At 40.6% G+C, this 20,664-nt stretch overlaps 1 protein-coding gene across 2 annotated transcripts in view; it reads right to left on the minus strand.

Annotated features, from left to right (window-relative positions):
• Positions 1–870: 870 nt before the first annotated feature.
• The window catches only part of LOC132118600 (broad substrate specificity ATP-binding cassette transporter ABCG2-like), a 46,240-nt gene continuing 26,446 nt past the window's right edge, over positions 871–20,664 (minus strand). For both annotated transcript variants that reach the window (XM_059528554.1, XM_059528552.1), the window contains exons 14-16: positions 13,835–13,924; positions 13,514–13,587; positions 871–1,291 (exon numbers count right to left, since the gene is read on the minus strand). In XM_059528554.1, coding sequence (XP_059384537.1) covers positions 1,141–1,291; positions 13,514–13,587; positions 13,835–13,924 — 315 coding nt within the window. In that variant the 3' untranslated portion in view covers positions 871–1,140. The remainder of the gene's footprint in view (positions 1,292–13,513; positions 13,588–13,834; positions 13,925–20,664) is intronic.

The raw sequence follows: 20,664 nt of genomic DNA on the forward strand, positions 1-20,664 counted from the left end.
CAAAACAAACCAATAAAACATTTAATTAATGGTGATGAACACAGAAACTAGCTTCATTATGAAGCCTCTTATTAAATGGGCGTCAGCTTATCCCTGGTCTCTTCAGGCTGGAATACACTACAGGATTTCTGACCCTATTTTCCACCGATTTACAATCTGGGAAAGTTGATGTTAGTTGCCAAAGACCACAGCCAGTCTGTAGATTTGAGCTGACAGAATCCATGGAATATGTATTAACTTAACTTAAAGTGCCAACCATCACTTAATATTTAAAGTCTGTTTATGAAGTATTTACATAGACGTTCAGTGTGAAAGAGCTTAAAGGGAGCACACTGAGCTTAATGGGAACAGGAATAATTTTTTTTATACATTTCATGTAATATTTATTAATTTGACAAGATTTTGCAAAATAAATGATCTAGATCATGTTCTGTAGCATCTGTGCTGTGTTGCTAAAACTATCTTTTGGATCTAACTGTAATTATTTCCCACATCCAAGTTCCAGGTTGTAATATGTAAGTGTAAACATTAACCTCTTAATTTTACAATAAGTAGTGAAACGTTTACCCTACATAGTTTGTTGTCTGTCTGTCTCTATATAATTGTATTTTTCATGGCCATTTTATAGTATCATCAGTTAAGTCAACATAAGATGAGATGTAGTAGGAAGAAAATAATAATACTAATAATAGTAAAGTTTGTTGTTGTTATGGCTAAATGTTTGCCTCTGAATATATGTGTAATGATAATGCAATAATATTTCTATCATGACAACTCTTGGAGGGATTGGCATGGTAATGTACACGACAATGTTAATGTATTTGGTATTGCTGCTTGAAATATGGCATACATTAATCCAACTTGTAGCAGATCTATACAGGTGGAGCTGGGGAAGGTGGAGGGTTTCTGAAGCTGCAATTGCTACGGCAAGCACTAGCCATTTATTGAATGTTGAGCAGTGAGTTCATTGGCTACCGATAAAGGAGAGAACCAATCAGCTGTGCCATGTGATAATGATGTCATCAGGTCAGATTGAGTTAGACCTATTGGACTGCGCCATCTAGAGTTTCATGCCAGAACTCTGTATTTGTTGTTTGATAAGACATTTACTTTGAGATTTGGAAGAGTGTGAGCCTGTGTTTAGGTGAATTTCTTGATTAAGCGCAGTTTGAGGTAAGCGATGATGAAGAAGATGAGGGTCATGATTCCCAAAGCCAAATGATTCTGCCACAAACCCCAGGTTGAGTAATCGATGCCCTGTTCACTCAGAAAGTCCTCACCTGTCGTGCAGCTGCAATGAGAAATGATGAGAACCTAATTAATAATTGTGTGTGTATATACTCAAAAATTGCTGAAGGAAAGATAAGCATGTATTAGGATTGCAATGAAAAGTAGTTGAGCATGGTGAACTGTAGTGGAATGAGCTTGTTTTGGCTTCTAAAGTGAGTGATGTAGCTGATAATGAAAGAGGGCTCGAATTAGCTGTGGGAATATAATTCGAGGAGCTAATGCATGAGAGAAGCAGTATTTCAGAAGGCATTGTGGCTGGAGTGGCAGCCCTTCTTGTTGGAAGAACTACGAGTGTAAAGACCTGCGACTCTAGGAGCAACACACAGCACGTTACATCTTTGTGAGTCTGCTCTCTCTAATTTCCCCTTCTTTCTTTCAGTCTTGCTTCTTCACTAACAACATCTTGTTTCTTTCTGATGCTTCATTCATGCTGCACTTCAGAAAAGGCTCTACAGCAATGCTTTTCTCCCACAACAAAAATGCACGTGGAAACCTTTGATTCTTGGACATATTCGATTTCTTGCCATATATTTTTCTTACTACAGCCTTGGAAACTCATGCACTTCACATCAACCTTTTTAACACACTCCTGGCCTTCCTATGCAGCTGTTGTTTCCTGCTCATCATGAAATCATTGATTAGCCGCTCAGGGGAGTTTCATTGCCTCACTCATTTTAGTAGCATTGACTCACTTCAAGAGTTCTTGCTCAGATTTTCTTATGTTTCATTCCATTTTCTCTGCTTTCATGTTAATTTTACTTGTTTCTCAAAAATTTCTGTGCATTTGTCTCTTTACATGTCTACATACAGACTTGCAAGTATACTTATACTTAAAGGGACAGTTCACCCAAAAATCAGAATTATGTCATAAATAACTCACCCTCATGTTGTTCCAAACCCGGGAGACCTCCGTTTATCTTCTGAACACAGTTTAAGATATTTTCAGAGGTGGAAAGTAACGAATTACATTTACTCGCGTTACTGTAATTGAGTAGCTTTTTTGTGTACTAATACTTTTTAAAGTAATTTTTTAAATCTGTAATTTTACTTTTACTTAAGTATATTTTGTTTAAAGTATTGTACTTCGCTACATTTTAAAACACATTAATTACGGAGTAAAAAAAAAAAAAAAAAAAAAAATCGCTCCCTGGAAACTACGGCAGTAAATAATGGCCAGGAGGGCAAACTGGCGCTAAAATCACAAGAAAGATGCAGACGGACAAAACAGGCGTTAGTGGTGCAGACACCGCTGAAAACGAAACCCCGTCATATTCTGAAGTTGAACTCGAAGGAAATGAAGTGAACCCCTGGACATATGTATGCTCTATTATGCAGTGTAAGCTGTACTTGCCTAGGAAGACCAAACTAGCAGCTTATAAAATCTCGACAAGACATCAACCCTTCGCAAGAATGTAGAGGTAAGCTAAATAATTGCATCGTTGCATTGGTGGTTAAAATGAAGCTTTGACATTTTAGCAAGAGGTTTTGCACAAATTAGCCAAAAAGACCGTGGTGAGGAGTGTGCTATATATATCGTCTGCGATGATAATATATTTTTTGTTTTAATGATGTGCGCATGCATTTATATTGTGTTCTTTCACTGTGTGATTCAGTCTCCTAAAATGCATTTAGAATGATCACAGAATTGAAGATATAGGGGCAGAAAATTCACATATTTATATAATTTCATATATTAAATCAAAATCACACAAAGAATGCCGTATTTTCATCCAAAAATCATCATGAATATATACATACATATATATAACAGTTCAGTAAACAAGTTAATTAAGAGACTTGTGTTCAGACACCATATTGCCTTTTTTAGCTCTATTTCTACACCAGAAAATAATTCCAAACACAGTCACCAAAGCACAATTTTGCGTCTCTGAGCAACGTGACAGTGTTTCATTCCTGAATGAATCAACCGTTTAAATGATTCGGTTCAATCGCAATGACTCACTTATTAACAGTGACTTGCTGACACATACTGGCCATTTTAATTTCACATTTAAAGTATCTTTTGATTTTTTTTAAATAATTAATTTCTTATCATTTCAAATGAGTATTCAACATTTTATGTCTTGTATATCAAAACATTATTCATGCATTTGTAACTGCAGGTTAAATGCATTCTTGTCCTGCACTAAACAGTGTAATACATCTAAATGCCACTTCCAATGAATCTTCTGCATTTCCTCTGCATTAAAAGATGAGTTTGTTGATACTGATTTGCCTGGTAACAGCCCAAATGTTTTATTATTCTAAATAACTGATTCCTTTAATTAAAAACAACTAGTTTGAGGTTAATAGACCTATCCCAGGGGTGTCAAACTCAGTTCCTGGAGGGCCGTAGCCCTGCAGCGTTTAGTTCTAACCCTGCTCCAGCACACATATCATGTAGTTTTCAAAAAAACCTAAATGATTAGATTAGCTGGATCAGGTGTGTTTAATTAGGGTTAAATCTAAACTGTGCAGGACTGTGGCCCTCCAGGAACTGAGTTTGACACCCTTGGCCTGTCCCATTTTTGACTCCCTCCCACTGACTACGTTTAAATGCAGCCAATAACCCGTTCAAAACCGGGATATTAGCAATAACCCGGTCGCGCACGGCCATGTAAACACCGGCAAAAACCCGGATATGCTCATATCCCGGTTTTTAAAAACCGGGATATTATACCTGGGGTACCCCTTTTCTAACCCGAATATTTGGTCTTATAAAGGCGTTTGTGTTATAAACGCGTGTGTGTTCTGCGCATGTTCTATTCGCAACGAATCTTGGTCTTTTGAGTAGAGACGGCACATAAAAAACCCCCGCGTGCAGTATAGAGGCACAGTAGTGTCAAGTGCTGCTAGTGGATCAGTACCAGCGCCAAAGCGCAAACAAAGACTATCGCTATCTGCCCCAAACTATTCATCATCCGCCTGCTGCTGCTGTTGTTGTTGTTGTCTTTGGATACAGGAAGAAGAATTGGAAATGACGCATATTGCGTCTTGTTGTCCGTACGTCGCCGTTTACATCGGGATTGGTAACTCTCTCTGCTCACGCATGTAAAAGGGTTATCCCGAATGTTTCAGAAACCCAAATAGTGACCTTAACCCGACCATAACCCGAATTTTAACAGCATGTAAACGTAGTCATTGTTAAAATGTAACTAAGTAATTTTTACTCTGAGTAAATTTTAAATGAGCTACTTTTTACTTTTACTTGAGTAGATTTTTAGACTGGTACTTTTACTTGTACTTAAGTTAAATTTCATTAATGTAATGGTACTTTTACTTGAGTAGAATATTTTTGTACTCTTTCCACCTCTGGATATTTTAGATTTAGTCCGAGAGCTCTCTGTCCCTCCATTGAAGCTGTGTGTACGGTCTACTGTCCATGTCCAGAAAGGTAAGAAAAACATCATCAAAGTAGTCCATGTGACATCAGAGGGTCAGTTAGAATATTTTGAAGCATCGAAAATACATTTTGACCCAAAAATAGCAAAAACTACGACTTTATTCAGCATTGTCTTCTCTTCCGCGTCTGTTGTGAGAGAGAGTTCAAAACAAAGCAGTTTGTTCGATGTAACCGGATCTTTTTGAACCAGTTCACCAAATCGAACTGAATCGTTTTAAACGGTTCGCGTCTCCAATACGATTAATCCACAAATGACTTAAGCTGTTCACTTTTTTAATGTGGCTGACCAGTAGTGTAGCCAGAAAAGAGACTCTGGGTGTGCAAATGAAAATCTGGGTGTGCCACATTTATTGTCAGATTACTGTGCAAAATTATGGGATAGTATTTTATCGCACTGCTTCCGTCCAACCATACTCCTAGTGGTAATTTGCAGGTCGTGTCAAAATGTAGTTAATTGTTAAATTTAATAATTTTCTTCCAAATACGATAATTTTGAACTTCTGGTACTATACTTGGACATTTCCAGTCTGGAGAAACATCCTCACCAGGTGTAACGTTAGGCCTTGTGTCCGGCTGTCCATCAAGCCGAGGTTTTTTGCTAAAAAAAATTAAGAAAGGAGCTCTGCGACATATTGCTAGCTAGCAATGTGCAATCAAAAATTATCTGTTTATATCATAGACTGCTGGGGTCACAGTCAGCTGCTGTTTGCTGATTGGTTGGCAGTCCGAATGTCGGCAGATATATTTTAACAAAAATCATTTAAAATGTAAATTACATTTTAACATTTTTAGCATTATTGCACCATATATTGGACTCTTATTTCTGAGACATACGCGCTCAGCGCTTGTCATATATCACAATTAATATGCAGTGTTTTCAACCACATAATGTGTTGAAAAACCCATGACATAGTAATTGTAGCTCCACCCATTGTTGACAGCTCTACCCTATTCTGACTCCAATTAAGGGCCTTTAAAAAGGGTTGCTTTAGAGCAGCAATCAGTTCACTCCTTGTTGACTGCTCTGGGGTGCGTTCTCCGAAACTACCTTAACGCTACGTCGTTCTTAAGTTGTACCTTAAGAAGTACCTTATCGTTAATACGTGGTTTCCGAAACTTCTTAGTTAAGTATACCTTCTGTAAGTCATGCGTTCGTAAGGTTGGTCTGGAGCGCTCTTAGCTATACCTTATCGCTGCTGACGGTTCATACCGCTAGTGGCCACCACTACACAAAAAGATTTTTTACATCGCAGTTTAATTACACATAGAAAATTTTATATGAACATTTAATATAAAATCTGATTTAGTAATAAAATTACATTTTTACTTTACTTTAAAATTATACACATAAAATACTTAAGTTGTTATAGCCTACACCCAGTGTATGGAAGTGTTTTCATTAATAAAGTTTCCATACACTAATGGTTGTTAGCTTTTTTAATTACTATCCTAAGGCACATCAGCTGGCGAACCATTTGACAGAAAAGGCTTAGGAGTCTATATAAAGAAAGATTAGTTTACACAAACTTTATAGCTATGGCAGCGAGACAGCGAGTACTTGTTTTAAATCAAAGACGGCGGCGTCCGCGGAGCCAGTTAGTGTATGTCAACTACTTTATAAGAGAGAACATTTTAGTCCACTGACTACCATGTCAGAAGAGACCATTGTAAAACATTTTGCCTGCCACGGGAGCAAATTCTGCAGCTCTTGCATCTTGTTGGCCCAGATTTGTCAAGACAAACTCGACGGAGCTACCCCCTCAGCCCCAAAATTCAGCTGCTGGCGGCTCTTCGTTGTTATGCCGTGGTGGAGTTTTCTGGAGGTTGTTGGGGATGGATATGGGCTGAGTAAGACCTCAGTGTGGCTGGGCGATCTCTTTTTGCGGACTTTTTTCCCCAACATAGTGAATGTCGGTATGTCTCTCATGTTTGCGCTTTTATTGAGGAAATCATCCAATTACACAAATGAGCGATTTACACCAATAATGTGATACGGCTGGTGGATAATCAGCATACGTTGTGGAGAACATTAACACACTTATGGCCGTGAGGGTTTGGGATTGTACACTTGCTAAATTATAAACACATACTCGTATTTATTTCTGCATGTACTTATTTCAATAAGCCCCAATAAATGCAGTTTGTACTATTTCTAAAATGCTTCTTTATAAAGAACATTGTTTTCTCAATACTTTACCTTTACCGCTGTGAAGGAAAGAGCGCACAATCGATCATCGAGGCGTTGATATCAACTTATTCAGCACCTCCACCATGGACAGCAACTGCTAAGGTCGAACTTAAGAAGGTTTACCTTAAGCAACATCCTAAGGTATAGTTCGGAGAACACACGTAGCAAAGGTATACCTGTAGTTAAGGTGTACCTTTTGAGTATTCGTAGCGCGCTAAGAGACAACGTTATCGGAGAACGCACCCCTGGATTCTTTCATATGGTGTTGTGGCTGTGTACAGATGTAAGTTTATTGTTTGTTTTGTATGGTTTGGATTTTGTTTGTAATTCCTTTGATTGTTTATTTTTTATTTGTTTATCTTGTTTAAGTTCAGAAACCAGTCTGATACACCTGTGGAAAGAATGATGTACTGGCATTGGTGAAATAAACATGCAAATGGATGTTGTCTCAAGGTGTTTTAACTGACATCCCATTGTGATGCTCCCCCTACGAATAAGCAGTATCCTAAGAGTCTTTTACATGGTCCTTCGAGCCGGAGATGAGTATTTCAATGGACCAAGAGCAACGTACTAACCAATGCCATATACCACCTCGGCGAGAGTCTTCAAGACAGACCAAGCCTCCAGTCTATCTTGAGGACTATGAGACTACCTTACTGCCCTCGAAGCCTCCTCGAGCCAGTCAGTCAGTTTCCTCAGCCCCAGTCCAAAGCAGTATTGAATATGCCAGAGAGAGTCATTCTGAACCTTGTGACCCTGTCTTACTGGAAATGAAGCAGTTAAAGAAGTTCGTAATGGAATTAGGCCGAAGTGTGAAGCAGATAAATTCCAAAGTGAATCGGATGTGTTCTTCAGGAAGTTCTTGGTCATCTGAAGAAGGTAACAAAGATTTATCTGCACCGCCCTTACCTGATAAGGATTCTCTTGTCCCTTGTACGGTGACTGATTCCGCTACAGCATTAGCTCAAGAACTTCGAGTTCATCTACAGGAACAACATCATGGGAAAGTTGGTTCCGAGTTAAAGTCACCGCCAAGTATGAGTAGAGTGTCCTCTCTTCCTCCACCTTCTTCTATGGTGTTGACTCCTCAATCCCATTTGGCTCCTGATTTGAATGTTTCACACGTAAATCAAGTCCCTACTGATGTGAATGTTGTTAGCCATCCAGTGTCAAGGCAATTACTTACAGATCGGAGCCCTTATGCTCCTCATTTGTCTACTTTGATGGGAAGTTCACAGCATCCGGCAAGTCAGTTCATGGCCCCTGATTTGTATGCTCTAAACCCTTGGGTTGATGCGTATCATCAGTTATCAGGACAGTCTCATGCATCTAGACCTGCAGTGCAGCCACCAATCCCTCCTTGGGCTATGAATCCACCATTGTTTGGCCCAGTTTATCCTGGTTTTTGGCCACCAGTACCAGGTCCTTTGTATCCAAGCCATTTATCAGTTCCTATGAATGCTGTTCATCAAGAAGCACAAGATTGCCAGGGTTTTATGTCATCTCAGAATCCACCATTTTCACAGCAGGCTTTGCATAATTCGGTGGTTAGATCTGAACCTCCTATTAGTCAATTACCTGTTTCTTCTACATATCTGGCCTCTGGCACGATTACACCATCTGTACCCATTACAGCTCAAAGTGGAAATGACCAATTGTGTCCAGCAGGGGAATCAAGATGTTCAGTCTTCACTACCATTAGCTATGCCCAGTTTACCTTCACCTCTTCTTGTGAGACCTATTGTGCAACAACAAAGTAACGAGATACAAGAGAATAATCCTATACCTTGTGTTTCTCAGTTTTCAGTCCAACAGCCTGTTTTAAGTTTTCAAACAGGATATGATCCAAGAGCCCAAGTAAGCTATCTTTCAAGATCATCTCGAATTGAAGGTCCTTCATTTCCATATCTTTATAAGGAGGATCCTAAACAATTCATAATGTTAAAGATGGCTCTGGAGAATTTACTACCCCCAGATGAGACTGAGCAGTACAAATACCATATTCTCCTCGACCATTTAAAATTAGAATCAGCACGCAACTTAGTTTTGGCTTATTCTAACCATCCTCTGCCATTCAGGGCAGCGTGGGCAGCCCTCCAGCAGAAATATGGTTTTCAGCCACATCAATTAGTTTTGAGAGAAATTGCTGAGATTATGGGCCTCCCAACCATTAAAACTGGTGATTCACAAGCTTTCAGTAGCTTAGCAGTTCGTATTCTTGCCTTGGTGGGGATGTTACAGTCTTGGGGTGAAGGTGAAGGAGCAGCAGAGTTGGCCTGTGCTTCTCATGTACAGAAACTATTGAGTAAACTCCCCCCTGAACAAGTTGCTAATTACATCTGGCATAGTAGAGCCACTCGACCAGGAGAACCCAATAACTTGGTGAATTTCTCTTCATGGCTGCAAGAGGAAGCAGACTGTCAAGCAATAGTAGGACAAGTCGGTGTTGTCCGGCCGAAACCTAATGACCATTACCAGATGGGGAGGAAACTAAGGCAGTATCCACCAACTACAACTATTCTTCATGGAGTAAGTGGTGTTCCAGTAGAAAAGATCAGTGATTCTTTTAGTCCCGTCCAAAATTCCAGTTTTGAGGGAAAGGAGTTGCTGAGGTTCCCATGTCCATTCTGTAAAAGTGATGATCATCACCTCAGTAGATGCCAAGCTTTTAGCCTGCTTGATCTGGAGAATATGAGAAAATGGATTACAGTGCATCATTGCTGTTGGAGATGTGGTAGGACTCATCAGGCCTCTCGGTGTGACCTAAAGAAAGGCTGTCTGAAATGTAAAGGTAAACATCTGGGAATTCTACATGAGGTGAATCAGAAGAAGCCAGACTCTGGTGTTTTCCTGCTTAGTCGCCCAAGCTGTTCCCCAAGAGTTGTACTGAAAGTAGTTAAAGTCCTGCTGAGCCATAATGGTAGATGTATGGAGACTTATGCCATCTTACATGACGGTTCTGAAAGGACAATTCTTCTACCTCTAGCAGCACAGCAACTTGGATTGAAGGGCACAGCTGAATCATTGGTGCTAAGAACTGTGCGTCAAGACACAGAGGTCCTTAGAGGAGCCAGTGTAAGCTTTACAATTTCTCCAGCAAATTCTCATAAGAAATATCAGATCCAAGGGGCTTTCACTGCACAGGGATTGGGCCTTCCTGAGCAATCCTATCCCATTTCTAGCATTTTAAACCGATTCAACCATCTAAAGGGAGTTCCACTGGAAACATTTAATAAAGTCCAGCCTATGCTTTTGATTGGTGCTGATCATCCATATCTTCTAGCTCCAGTGGAGAACGTTCGTCTTAGCCCTCATGGGGGACCAGCCGCAGTTCATACCAGATTGGGATGGGCTCTTCAAGGTCCAGTATCGTCAGCTCAATCAAATGAGACTGAAACCCAGTGTCTGTTTCTTTCTGGAGTTTCCATTACCTCTCAACTCCAACAGGATGTAGAGCAGTTATGGCAAGTGGACGTGTTCCCCTATAAGAGTGAGAAAACAATTATACGGTCCAAACAAGACCAGTATGCCCTAGATTGTCTTAACCGGTTGACGACAAGCGAGACTGTGAATGGTGTCTCTAAATATGCCACTCCTCTACTTCGCTCGAAGCATGCACCCTTGTTCAATGCTCCTAAAGTGGCAGTTATGTCATCCCTCCGATGGACAGAGCGCCAACTGACACGAAATCCAGAGCAGGCCCTTATATATGAAGGAGAGATTCAGAAACTGGTTGATTCTGGTTATGTGAGAAAGTTGAGTCATGAAGAAGCCTTTCAAAGTAGTGAGTCCTGGTTTGTACCTCACCATCTCGTAAAGCATAATGGAAAGAAACGATTAGTGTTTAACTGTTCCTATATGTATAAAGGAGAATCACTGAATGCTCACCTACTGCCTGGTCCGACCTTAGGGTCATCCTTATTAGGTGTACTCCTTCGTTTTAGGGAACGTCCTGTGGCCATTAGTGGTGATATTAAGTCCATGTTTCATCAAGTTTGTCTGTTGCCTTCTGATAAACCTCTCCTGTGTTTTCTGTGGCGAAGCATGAGACGGGATAAGCTAGCTGATGTTTATGAATGGCAGGTTTTGCCATTTGGAAGTACCTGTAGCCCTTGCTGTGCGGTTTATGCTTTGCAAAAGCATGTAAGAGCTTTACCAGAGGATTGTGAAGATGTTAAGGAGTCTATCACTAAGGCTTTTTATGTTGATAACTGTCTACAAAGTGTTATGGACATCCCCACAGCAAAGGAGTTGGTTGGGAAGTTACGGACCCATTTGAGAGATGGAGGCTTTGAAATTCGACAGTGGGCAAGTAATGTTTCAGAGTTGGTGGAGGATCTGCCCAGCGACGCAAAGTCCGCCCACACTGAACTTTGGTTAGGTCAAGACTGTTCAGATCCTAGTGAAGGCATGCTGGGATTAATTTGGCACTGTGCCAGAGATACCCTCGGTTACAAACATCGTCCTGTTGCTTATGATTCTCTTACCTCGCGCAATGTTTATAGGGTCCTTGCAAGTCAATATGACCCTATAGGGTTCCTTCTATCTTTTACCACTAGAGCCAAAGTCCTGCTTCAACAAATGTGGAGTAAAGGAAGACAATGGGATGATCCTGCACTACCTGAAGGTATTAAGAAGGCCTGGGTAGCCTGGGAGAGTGAACTTCCTGCTATCACATCCATTGAACTACCAATAACGTATGGTCCTGTTGATCTTGATGGAAATTCCCTTAGGAGGGAGTTGCACGTATTTTGTGATGTCTCAGAATTGGCTTATGGGTCAGTGGCCTACTTAAGGACTGTCAATCAGGAGAGTGAAGTTCTAGTCTCCTTTGTGATGGCCCGATCCAGAGTTGCACCTCGTAAGTCAATTTCTATACCTCGTCTAGAATTGTGTGCTGCCCTCACCGGGGTTCAACTGGCAAATCTGTTGCAGAGGGAACTTGATCTGCTCATTCAACAAACAATACTGTGGTCTGATTCAATGACAGTACTCTGGAACTGGATTCGTTCGGAGACTTGCCGCTATAAAGTATTTGTTGCAAATCGTATTACTAAAATCTTAGAGTACTCTGCTCCTGATCAATGGCGTTATGTTAATACCACTAGCAATCCAGCTGATGATATCACTAGGGGCAAGAATCTGACTGATCTAACCAAACCTAATCATTGGACTCAAGGCCCTTCTTTCCTTTATTCTGACCCTGATCAGTGGCCAAAATTCCCTGGTATGACTGGAGACTCTGATGCTACAGAGTTAAGGAAGACTCTGTTCTGTGGCCTGACTGATGTTGAAGATAACCTTGTGAATCTTGATGTTCAGCAATACAAGTCGTGGAATGAGCTTGTTGAAGCTGTGGCAGTTAACTCTTTGCTGGACAAGGCTCAGATTGAACTTCTCCTATTGCGACAGGCTCAGAGGAAAGACTTTGCAGAGGAGTATGGTGCATTGCGAATTGGAAAAGGTGTTCCATCTAGTAGTCGATTGTACAATCTTGCACCTGAGTTCGATCCCATTGCTGAAGTTATTAGAGTAGGAGGGCGACTTCAACATAGTCAAGAATTGGCTTTTGATACCATTCATCCAATTATTCTTGATTCAAGAAACTCTATTGTTCAACTTTTGATTGCAGCTGTAGATGCCAAATTGGGTCATCCTGGAGTAGATAGAGTTTATGCTCATCTTAGGCACTACTACTGGATTTTAAAGGGTAGACAAGCCATTTTTTATTATATTTTAATAAAAAATGAAAAACTTAATAAAACGAATACCGATACATCTTTTAGTTGCTGCGGTGTGTCACATGACAATCATGACGCGTCACCATGGAAACAAGGGGTCAGTTAAAACATTTGTAACTTACACGTGAAAGGGTTGATTTAAAAATATATATATTTTCTAAGCACACCCGTGGCTACGCCATTGTGGCCGACACTCCCTCTGAGTTCAAACAAACCAATATCCCGGAGTAATTCATTTACTCAAACAGTAAACTGACTGAACTGCTGTGAAGAGAGAACTGAAGATGAACACCGAGCCGAGCCAGATAATGACTCGTTCACGAGTCAAGAACCGTTTCTGTCAGACGCGTCTGATTCGAGGACCAAGGAGCTGATGATACTGCACATGTGTGATTCAGCGTGAAGCAGACCGACACAGAGCGTCTGACACAGATGCTGAATAAAGTCGTTGTTTTTGCTATTTTTGGACCAAAATGTATTTTTGATGCTTAAAAAAATTCTAACTGACCCTCTGATGTCACATGGACTACTTTGATGATGTTTTCTTACCTTTCTGGACATGAACAGTAGTCCGTACACAAAGCTTCAATGGAGGGACTGAGAGCTCTCGGACTAAATCTAAAATATCTTAAACTGTGTTCCGAAGATAAACGGAGGTCTTACGGGTTTGGAACGACATGAGGGTGAGTTATTAATGACATAATTTCGATTTTTGGGTGAACTATCCCTTTAACTAAAGTTGAAATGCCTCAAATGTGCCCTTCTTTTTACATTCACATAGTTCTTTTCAAGTAACAAACGTCTCTTGCATTTTCATTTCTCAAACACACTTTATTTCTTCAGTATGTATTTCAAGTAACAAATGTTACTCATATGCAGCTTCATACTCACACTTGTATTTCTAGGCCACTTGTGTTCCTCATATCACACAGGCTGAGGCCAATAAACTCATTGATTTCCACAGCCTGCAAAAACATTCATCATCAACAACTACACATTATCATTCACTAAAACAATAAACCTTAATTTTTTTTTACTAATAACAAAAAATATACTAAACCTACACAAATGTTTCTCAGCTTTTACCTACTGTCTTAACATAACTACAACTGCCACACACATTTACGTACACTACTTCTATATAAATATAAAACTTTCTACATTTCATGCAAATCAAACAATCCAGAAGAACATGGACAATTTAACACTCACAACAAGACCATAGCGAGGAATACTGAGATACTTCAACCAGTTCAACCAGTCAGCAACACTGGGGAGATTCACCAGCAGCCCCGAGAAGATCTGAACACATGGAGAAATAACACAAAATATTACAGCTAACACTTTTTATGTCACCATGTTTATACACTAAAACTATGCAAACAGATTGGATGACACATTTAAAACACTACGTACATAATACTGCCCTTTATTGTTTTATTTTTTTTATTTATCCTTTATTTAACCAGGAGAAGCCCATTGAGATTAAAAATCTCTTTTGCAAGGGAGACCTGGCCAAGATAGGCAGATGAAATACATCACATCATTACATACGTACAAAGACACACAAAAAAAACATGAAAATAAAGACAAATAAATTACTAGAAACAGTTTGAAAGCCAATTATGCACTTACAATGAAATCTCAATTAAAAACATTGACATGTGAGGGAGTCAAACTCAAAACATCTCATTCTTAACTTAAAAACACTCAAAGGAATCAATTTTAAGTTTCAAGTTGTTCTGCAGCAAATTCCATGTAAAGGGAGCAGAATAAACAAAGGCCTTTTTTCCCAGCTCAGTACTGACATGTGGGACAGAAAGCAAGACAACAGCCTGAGAACGGAGAGAGTAATGACCAGCACTTGTTTTCCTAAGAAGTGAACATAAATAGGATGAAAGCACACCAAGAATAGCCTTATATATAAATGTGTACCAATGACAAAGCCTCCGTGTGGCCAGAGCAGACCATCCTACACAAGAGTACAGCTCACAGTGGTGGCTGCAAGCTTTACAATTAGCAATAAATCTCAGCAATGCATGATAGGCTGCGTCAATCATTTGAAGGCATTGAGCAGATGAATGCATATATAATATATCACCATAGTCCAGCACAGATAAAAAAGTGGATGCTACTAACCGTTTTTTAACATTAAAAGAAAAACACAGCTTATTTTGAAAGTAAAAACCCAATGTTAGCCTCAACTTTTTCACTAGACAGTGAACATGAGGCTTAAATGATAGGCAATCATCAATAACAATACCAAGATACTTATAAGTTGTAACAGTCTGTATTTCACGTCCGTCAAGAGTAATCACTGAGGGAACATTCAGTGGTCTATTCCGAGGGCCCGTGAAGAGCATACATTTGGTTTTTCTGCATTGAGCACAAGTTTCAGCTGTAGCAACATGTTTTGGACCACAGTGAAGGCATTCTGTAAATGTGCAATGGCTTGTTTAAGAGAGGGTACGCAACAGTAAATAACTGTGTCATCTGCATAAACATGAAAGTTTGCATCAGACACATGCCGACTAAGGTTATTTGTATAAATAGTAAATAAAAGAGGGCCTAACACAGAGCCTTGTGGAACCCCTTTAAGGATTGGTAAAATACCAGATTGAACACCATCATACTTAATGCACTGGGTTCTGTCACTAAGATAGTTCGAGAACCAAGAGACAGTATTCTCTGAAAACCCCGAATTAAGAGGCCTAATCTTTAAAACATCATGATCAACCGTGTCAAAAGCTTTAGACAAATCAATAAAAAGTGATGCACAGTGCTGCTTCTTGTCACGAGCAACAGCGATGTCATTTATCACCTTCATTGCAGCTGTGATGGTACTATGTTTTTTTTCTAAAACCTGACTGAACTGGGGATAAAATGTCCTGTACATGCAAGAAGTCTTTCATCTGATCACTCACCAGGGATTCAAGCGTTTTGGCCAAAACAGACGAATTAGAAATTGGCCTGTAATTATTTAAATTTGACGGGTCACCCCCTTTCAATAATAGACAAACAAATGCAGATTTCCATATTTTGGGAATAGTATTGCTCTCTAAAGTAAGATTAAAAAGGTACGTTAGAGGCTGTGCTACACAATCAGCAGCTATTTTTAAGAAGTAGGGCTCTATAAGATTAGGTCCTGGAGGTTTTTCAGGAGCCAGTCCTTTTAGGGCTTTTTGAACGTCAGCCACTAAGAATTGAGTGAGATTGAAGACACTTGTAGAGACTGGTACATCTCTACAAGGTGTCACAGTGTAAGGACAAGCAGTGTCAAACAAAGAACCAGACTGAATAAAATGCTCATTAAAATGGTTCAATATCTCCAGCTTGTCATGAACTACTACAGATTCTTTCATAATAAAAGGAACATTAATACTATCTTTGTTTGAAGAAAGTAATTTTATAGCCTTCCAATATTTTCTGGGATCATTTAAGGTGTTAGTAGTGGCTGACAGATAAAAATCTGATTTTGCTTTCTTAATAAAAGAAGAACATTTATTTCTTAACTGCCTAAAAACAAGCCAATCAGACGAAGAGCCCGTTTTTCTTGCTTTGGCCCAAGCTAAATTGCGATCATGAAGAATATCTCCAAGCTCAGAGGAAAACCAGGGATTGTCCCGCCCCTTAACTCTGAATCTCTTTAGTGGGGCGTGTCTATTTATTACTTGCAAAAACCTATCCCGGAAAAATATCCAGGCTGACTCCACATCGGGAATCAGCTCTATTCTACTCCAATCACAATTAAACAAATCATGGCAAAACCCCTGTTCATTAAATTTTTTGAGATTCCTCTTACATATTACGCGAGGTTTACATTTAGGCATCTTAGTATTCCTTACAGCAGCAACAACACAATGGTCACTTAGGTCATTGCAAAAAACACCAACAGCAGAAAATTTGTGCGGGCCATTAGTCATAATTAAATCAATTAAGGTGGATTTCTCATGGCACTTAAGATTTAAACGTGTGGGAGAATTTATTAACTGTGTAAAATTGACAGAATCACAAAATGACTTAAATTCATCTGAACAAGGTTTCAGCCAGTCCCAGTTTAGATCACCTGCTAAAATAATTTCAGAGTAGTTCAATCTGGATAATAGTTGAATAAGAGTCTGCAATGCAGTACTCAGGGCAGCAGGAGGCCTATAACACCCAACAACAGTAACATAAGGCCCCTTGGCCAACTCCACCTTCACTGCCAAAAATTCCAGCTGCTTACCGATTGATTCTGAATAGACTAACTTCACATTAAATTTAGATTTGACATAAATAGCAACCCCACCACCCTTCCTTGGTCTGTCAGCACGAAACACGTTATAACCACCCATTCCAATATCCATATCAGTGATTGATTTTGTCAGCCAGGTTTCAGATAGCACAACAATATCTGCATCTGTTAAATTCACCCAAATTCTAAGCAGATCCATTTTGGGTAACAAACTGCGAACATTAAGGTGAATTACACTCAAACCAGACATGGATTTCACATCAGATGGCAATGGAATACACGGCAACTCAGGGCCTGGATTTGGCTGCACATTGCCAGATAAAAGCAGCAATAAAAACATTAACCATCTCTGTTTACCATCAGTATATGAATAATCAGTAGAGTTTTTAAAATGAGAGTCCCAGTAATGTCTGCCATCAAATGCAAAATAGTCATTTAAGATCAAAAGATTTTGAAGCTGAAGAATATCTCTGGGTAGCAACCAGGCTAAATTTAAGTCCTCTGAACAACTCTGCCAAGCATTTGAGGGGAATGCACAAAGGCTGAACAGTTAAATCCATAGGCTATGTCCAAAGAGATGTCACAAATGTTGTAAGATGTACTCACCCAGTATAAATCACTTGATCTTAATTTCTGCACAAACAATGAACAAAAAGATGTTAGCAAAACCAGGAGGAGCTGACAGGGCCTCAGGATCCACGCAGAGCCTGGAGATGTTAGCTGGGCTGCTAGGGCCTAGAGAAGCTAGCAGAACCTCAAGATCCAAGTAAAGCCTGGAAAGGCTAGCAGGGCCTCAGGATCCAAACAGAGTCTAGAGACGGTAGCTGGGCTACTAGGGCCTGGAGCCTAGAGATGGTAGCTGGGCTGCTAGGGCCTGGAGAGGCTAACAAAGCCTCAGGATCCAAATAAAGCCTGAAGATGGAAAATGGGCTGCTAGGGCCTGGAGCCTAGAGATGATAGCTGGGCTCGAGCTGGGCTAGAGAAGGAAGATGGTAGCTTGGCTGCTAGGGCCTTGAGCCTAGAAATGGTAGCTGGGCTGCTAAGGCCTAGAGAGGCTAACAGGGCCTCAGGATCCAAGTAGAGCCTGGAGATGGAAGCTTTTCTGCAGCAAAGTAGTCCATAATCCAATAAAAATTATTTTATCTAAAAACCAAAGAGCTCAATCCATATATGAGCATAAAAGCAAACAAATGAGTATAGATAAGAGGACAAACACACATCAGACCATACATGCCGCCATCTTGGATTACTTTGATAATTTATATAGATATACTGTATATAACTACACATACATACATAAACACACAGCTATACATAAATACATATATATATATATATATATATATATATATATATATATATATATAGAGAGAGAGAGAGAGAGAGAGAGAGAGAATGTGCAGTGAGGATGAGTTGCATAGAGTTATTGGGTAACCCTACACTTCCCTACACTAAAGTGCAGTGTGTTTAATGTCCATGTTTAGTAGTCTGATAGCATGAAGGAAGAAACTCCTTCTGAGCCTCTCCATTTTTGCCATCAGACTGCGGAAGCGTCTGTCTGATTGTAGCAGATTAAACAGTGGGTTTCCAGGGTGGGTGGAGTCTTTGAGGATCTTAACAGCCCTATATTTACATCTCCTGGTGTGGATGTCTTGCAGAGAGGGGAGAGATGTTCTGGAGATGCGGTTTATGATCATGGGCTGAGCTGCTTCCATACCACAATGAGATGCACTGAGTGAATATATAGAAAGTTTTCAGGATTCCAGGGGAAACCTTGAATTTTCTCAGGAGTCTCAGATGGTACAGTTTTTGTCTGTTTTTTTAAATTTGAGCTTGAATGTGGTTAGTCCAGGTCAGGTCCTTGGAAATGTATACACCAAGGTATTTGAAGCAGTTCCCTCTCTCCACTGGGGTCCCGTTAATGATGAGTGGGGTGTAGATCCACTGCTGCCTCTTCCTGAAGTCCACAACCAGCTCCTTGGTTTTGCTGACATTCAAAAAGAGACAGTTTGTTTGGCACCATGATCAGACTTTCTACCTCATCAAAGTAGGCAGCCTTTTGGTTGGCGATGATGCCCATCACCACTGTATCATCCACAAACTTAATGACAAATGTGGAGGTGTGAGTGGAAACAGTCATATGTGTTGGGCGAGTAGAGCAGCACGCTCAAAACATCCTTGTGGGGCTCCTGTACTCAGGGTGATGATGTTGGAGGTGGTATGACCCACTTTCACTGGCTGAGGTCTGCATGATAGAAAATCAAGACCAGAGTCACAGTGTGGGGCATTCAGTCCAAGGTTTCTGAGCTTGGAGACCAGATTGTGGGGGACTTAGTGTTGAAGGCTGAGCTATAATCTATAAACAGCAGCCTCACATAATTCCCTTTATTGCTGTCTGTGGGTGAGAGTGGCATGCAGGAGATGGGAGACCGCATCCTCAGTAAACTTATTAGTGCGATAGGCAAACTGGAGTGGGTCGATGCTGTTAGGGATTGAGGAGCAGATGATAAGCCTTCTTGATAAGCCTCTCAAAAACCTTTATAATTAGTGATGTGAATGCCACTGATCGATAGTCATTTAAGCTAGATGGATTATCATTTTTTGGTACAGGAACGATGATAGATTTAGATAGGAGAACTGACTGTGCAAGGGACTTAAAGATGGATCTAAAAATGTCCCAGTCCACATCATCTAGCATGGCCGGTAACGCAGCTTCTGATTGTGCGGACCAGTGTTTCACCACCCACCTCTCTGGAGCTGCCTGAACAAGCTTTTATTTGTATTCCGGTATGAGAAAGATAACAGTATGGTCAGATTTTCCAAAGCCCAGTAGCGAGCTAGCTTTATAGCCATTCCTGAATTGATAATAGCAGTGGTCCAATGTATTCCTCCCTCTGGTTGAACAGGAAATGTGCTGGTAAAAGTTTGGCATTACATGTTTAAGACTGGCTTTATTAAAGTCCCCACTCATACTGATAGCAACATCCAGGTGGTTGTTTAAGCAGACACCAAGCACATCATGGAGCTTAGACAGGGCCAGCTCCATGTCCACTTGAGGTGGAATGTAAACAGCCATGGCGATGACCTCTGTAAACTCATGAGGCAAATAGAACGGGCAGCACATGATCATTAGATGCTCCAGATGAGTTAAACAGGAACGCGTCAGAGTGGTGATGTTCCTGGGGTCACATCATTTGTTGTTGACCATGAAACAGACCCCTCCACCTCTGGTTTTGCTTGTCTCCGTAGTCCTGTCCATCTGAAAAAGCTATCAGACATTGTTACAGCTTCTTCCGGTACCGAGGGGGTCAGCCATGTTTCTGATTATGTTGAAAGTGACGTGACATTCAGCCAAGTATGGTGACCCATACTCAGAATTCGTGCTCTGCATTTAATCCATCCAAAGTGCACACACACAGCAGTGAACACACACACGCACTGTGAACAAACACCCGGAGCAGTGGGCAGCCATTTATGCCGCGGCGCCCGGGAGCAGTTGGGGGTTCGATGCCTTGCTCAAGGGCACCTAAGCCATGTTATTGCCGGCCCAAGATTCGAACCCACAACCCTAGAGTTAGGAGTCAAACTCTCTAACCACTAGGCCACTAGGCTCATGTCATGATGGAATCTTATCCTGGCTCTGAGATCATCCATCTTGTTCTCAAGCGATTGGACATTGGCTAACAGGATACTGGGTAAAGGTGGACTGTGAGGTCTGGTCCTCAGTCTGTTGTGAACCCCAGCACGTTTCCCTCTGTGTTTTCTGTTTCATTGTCTTGGAGGAACCCTCCTATAGCCATCCATCATG

This window comes from Carassius carassius, chromosome 37 (genome assembly GCF_963082965.1).
Source record: "Carassius carassius chromosome 37, fCarCar2.1, whole genome shotgun sequence".
NCBI classification, from domain to species: domain Eukaryota; kingdom Metazoa; phylum Chordata; class Actinopteri; order Cypriniformes; family Cyprinidae; genus Carassius; species Carassius carassius.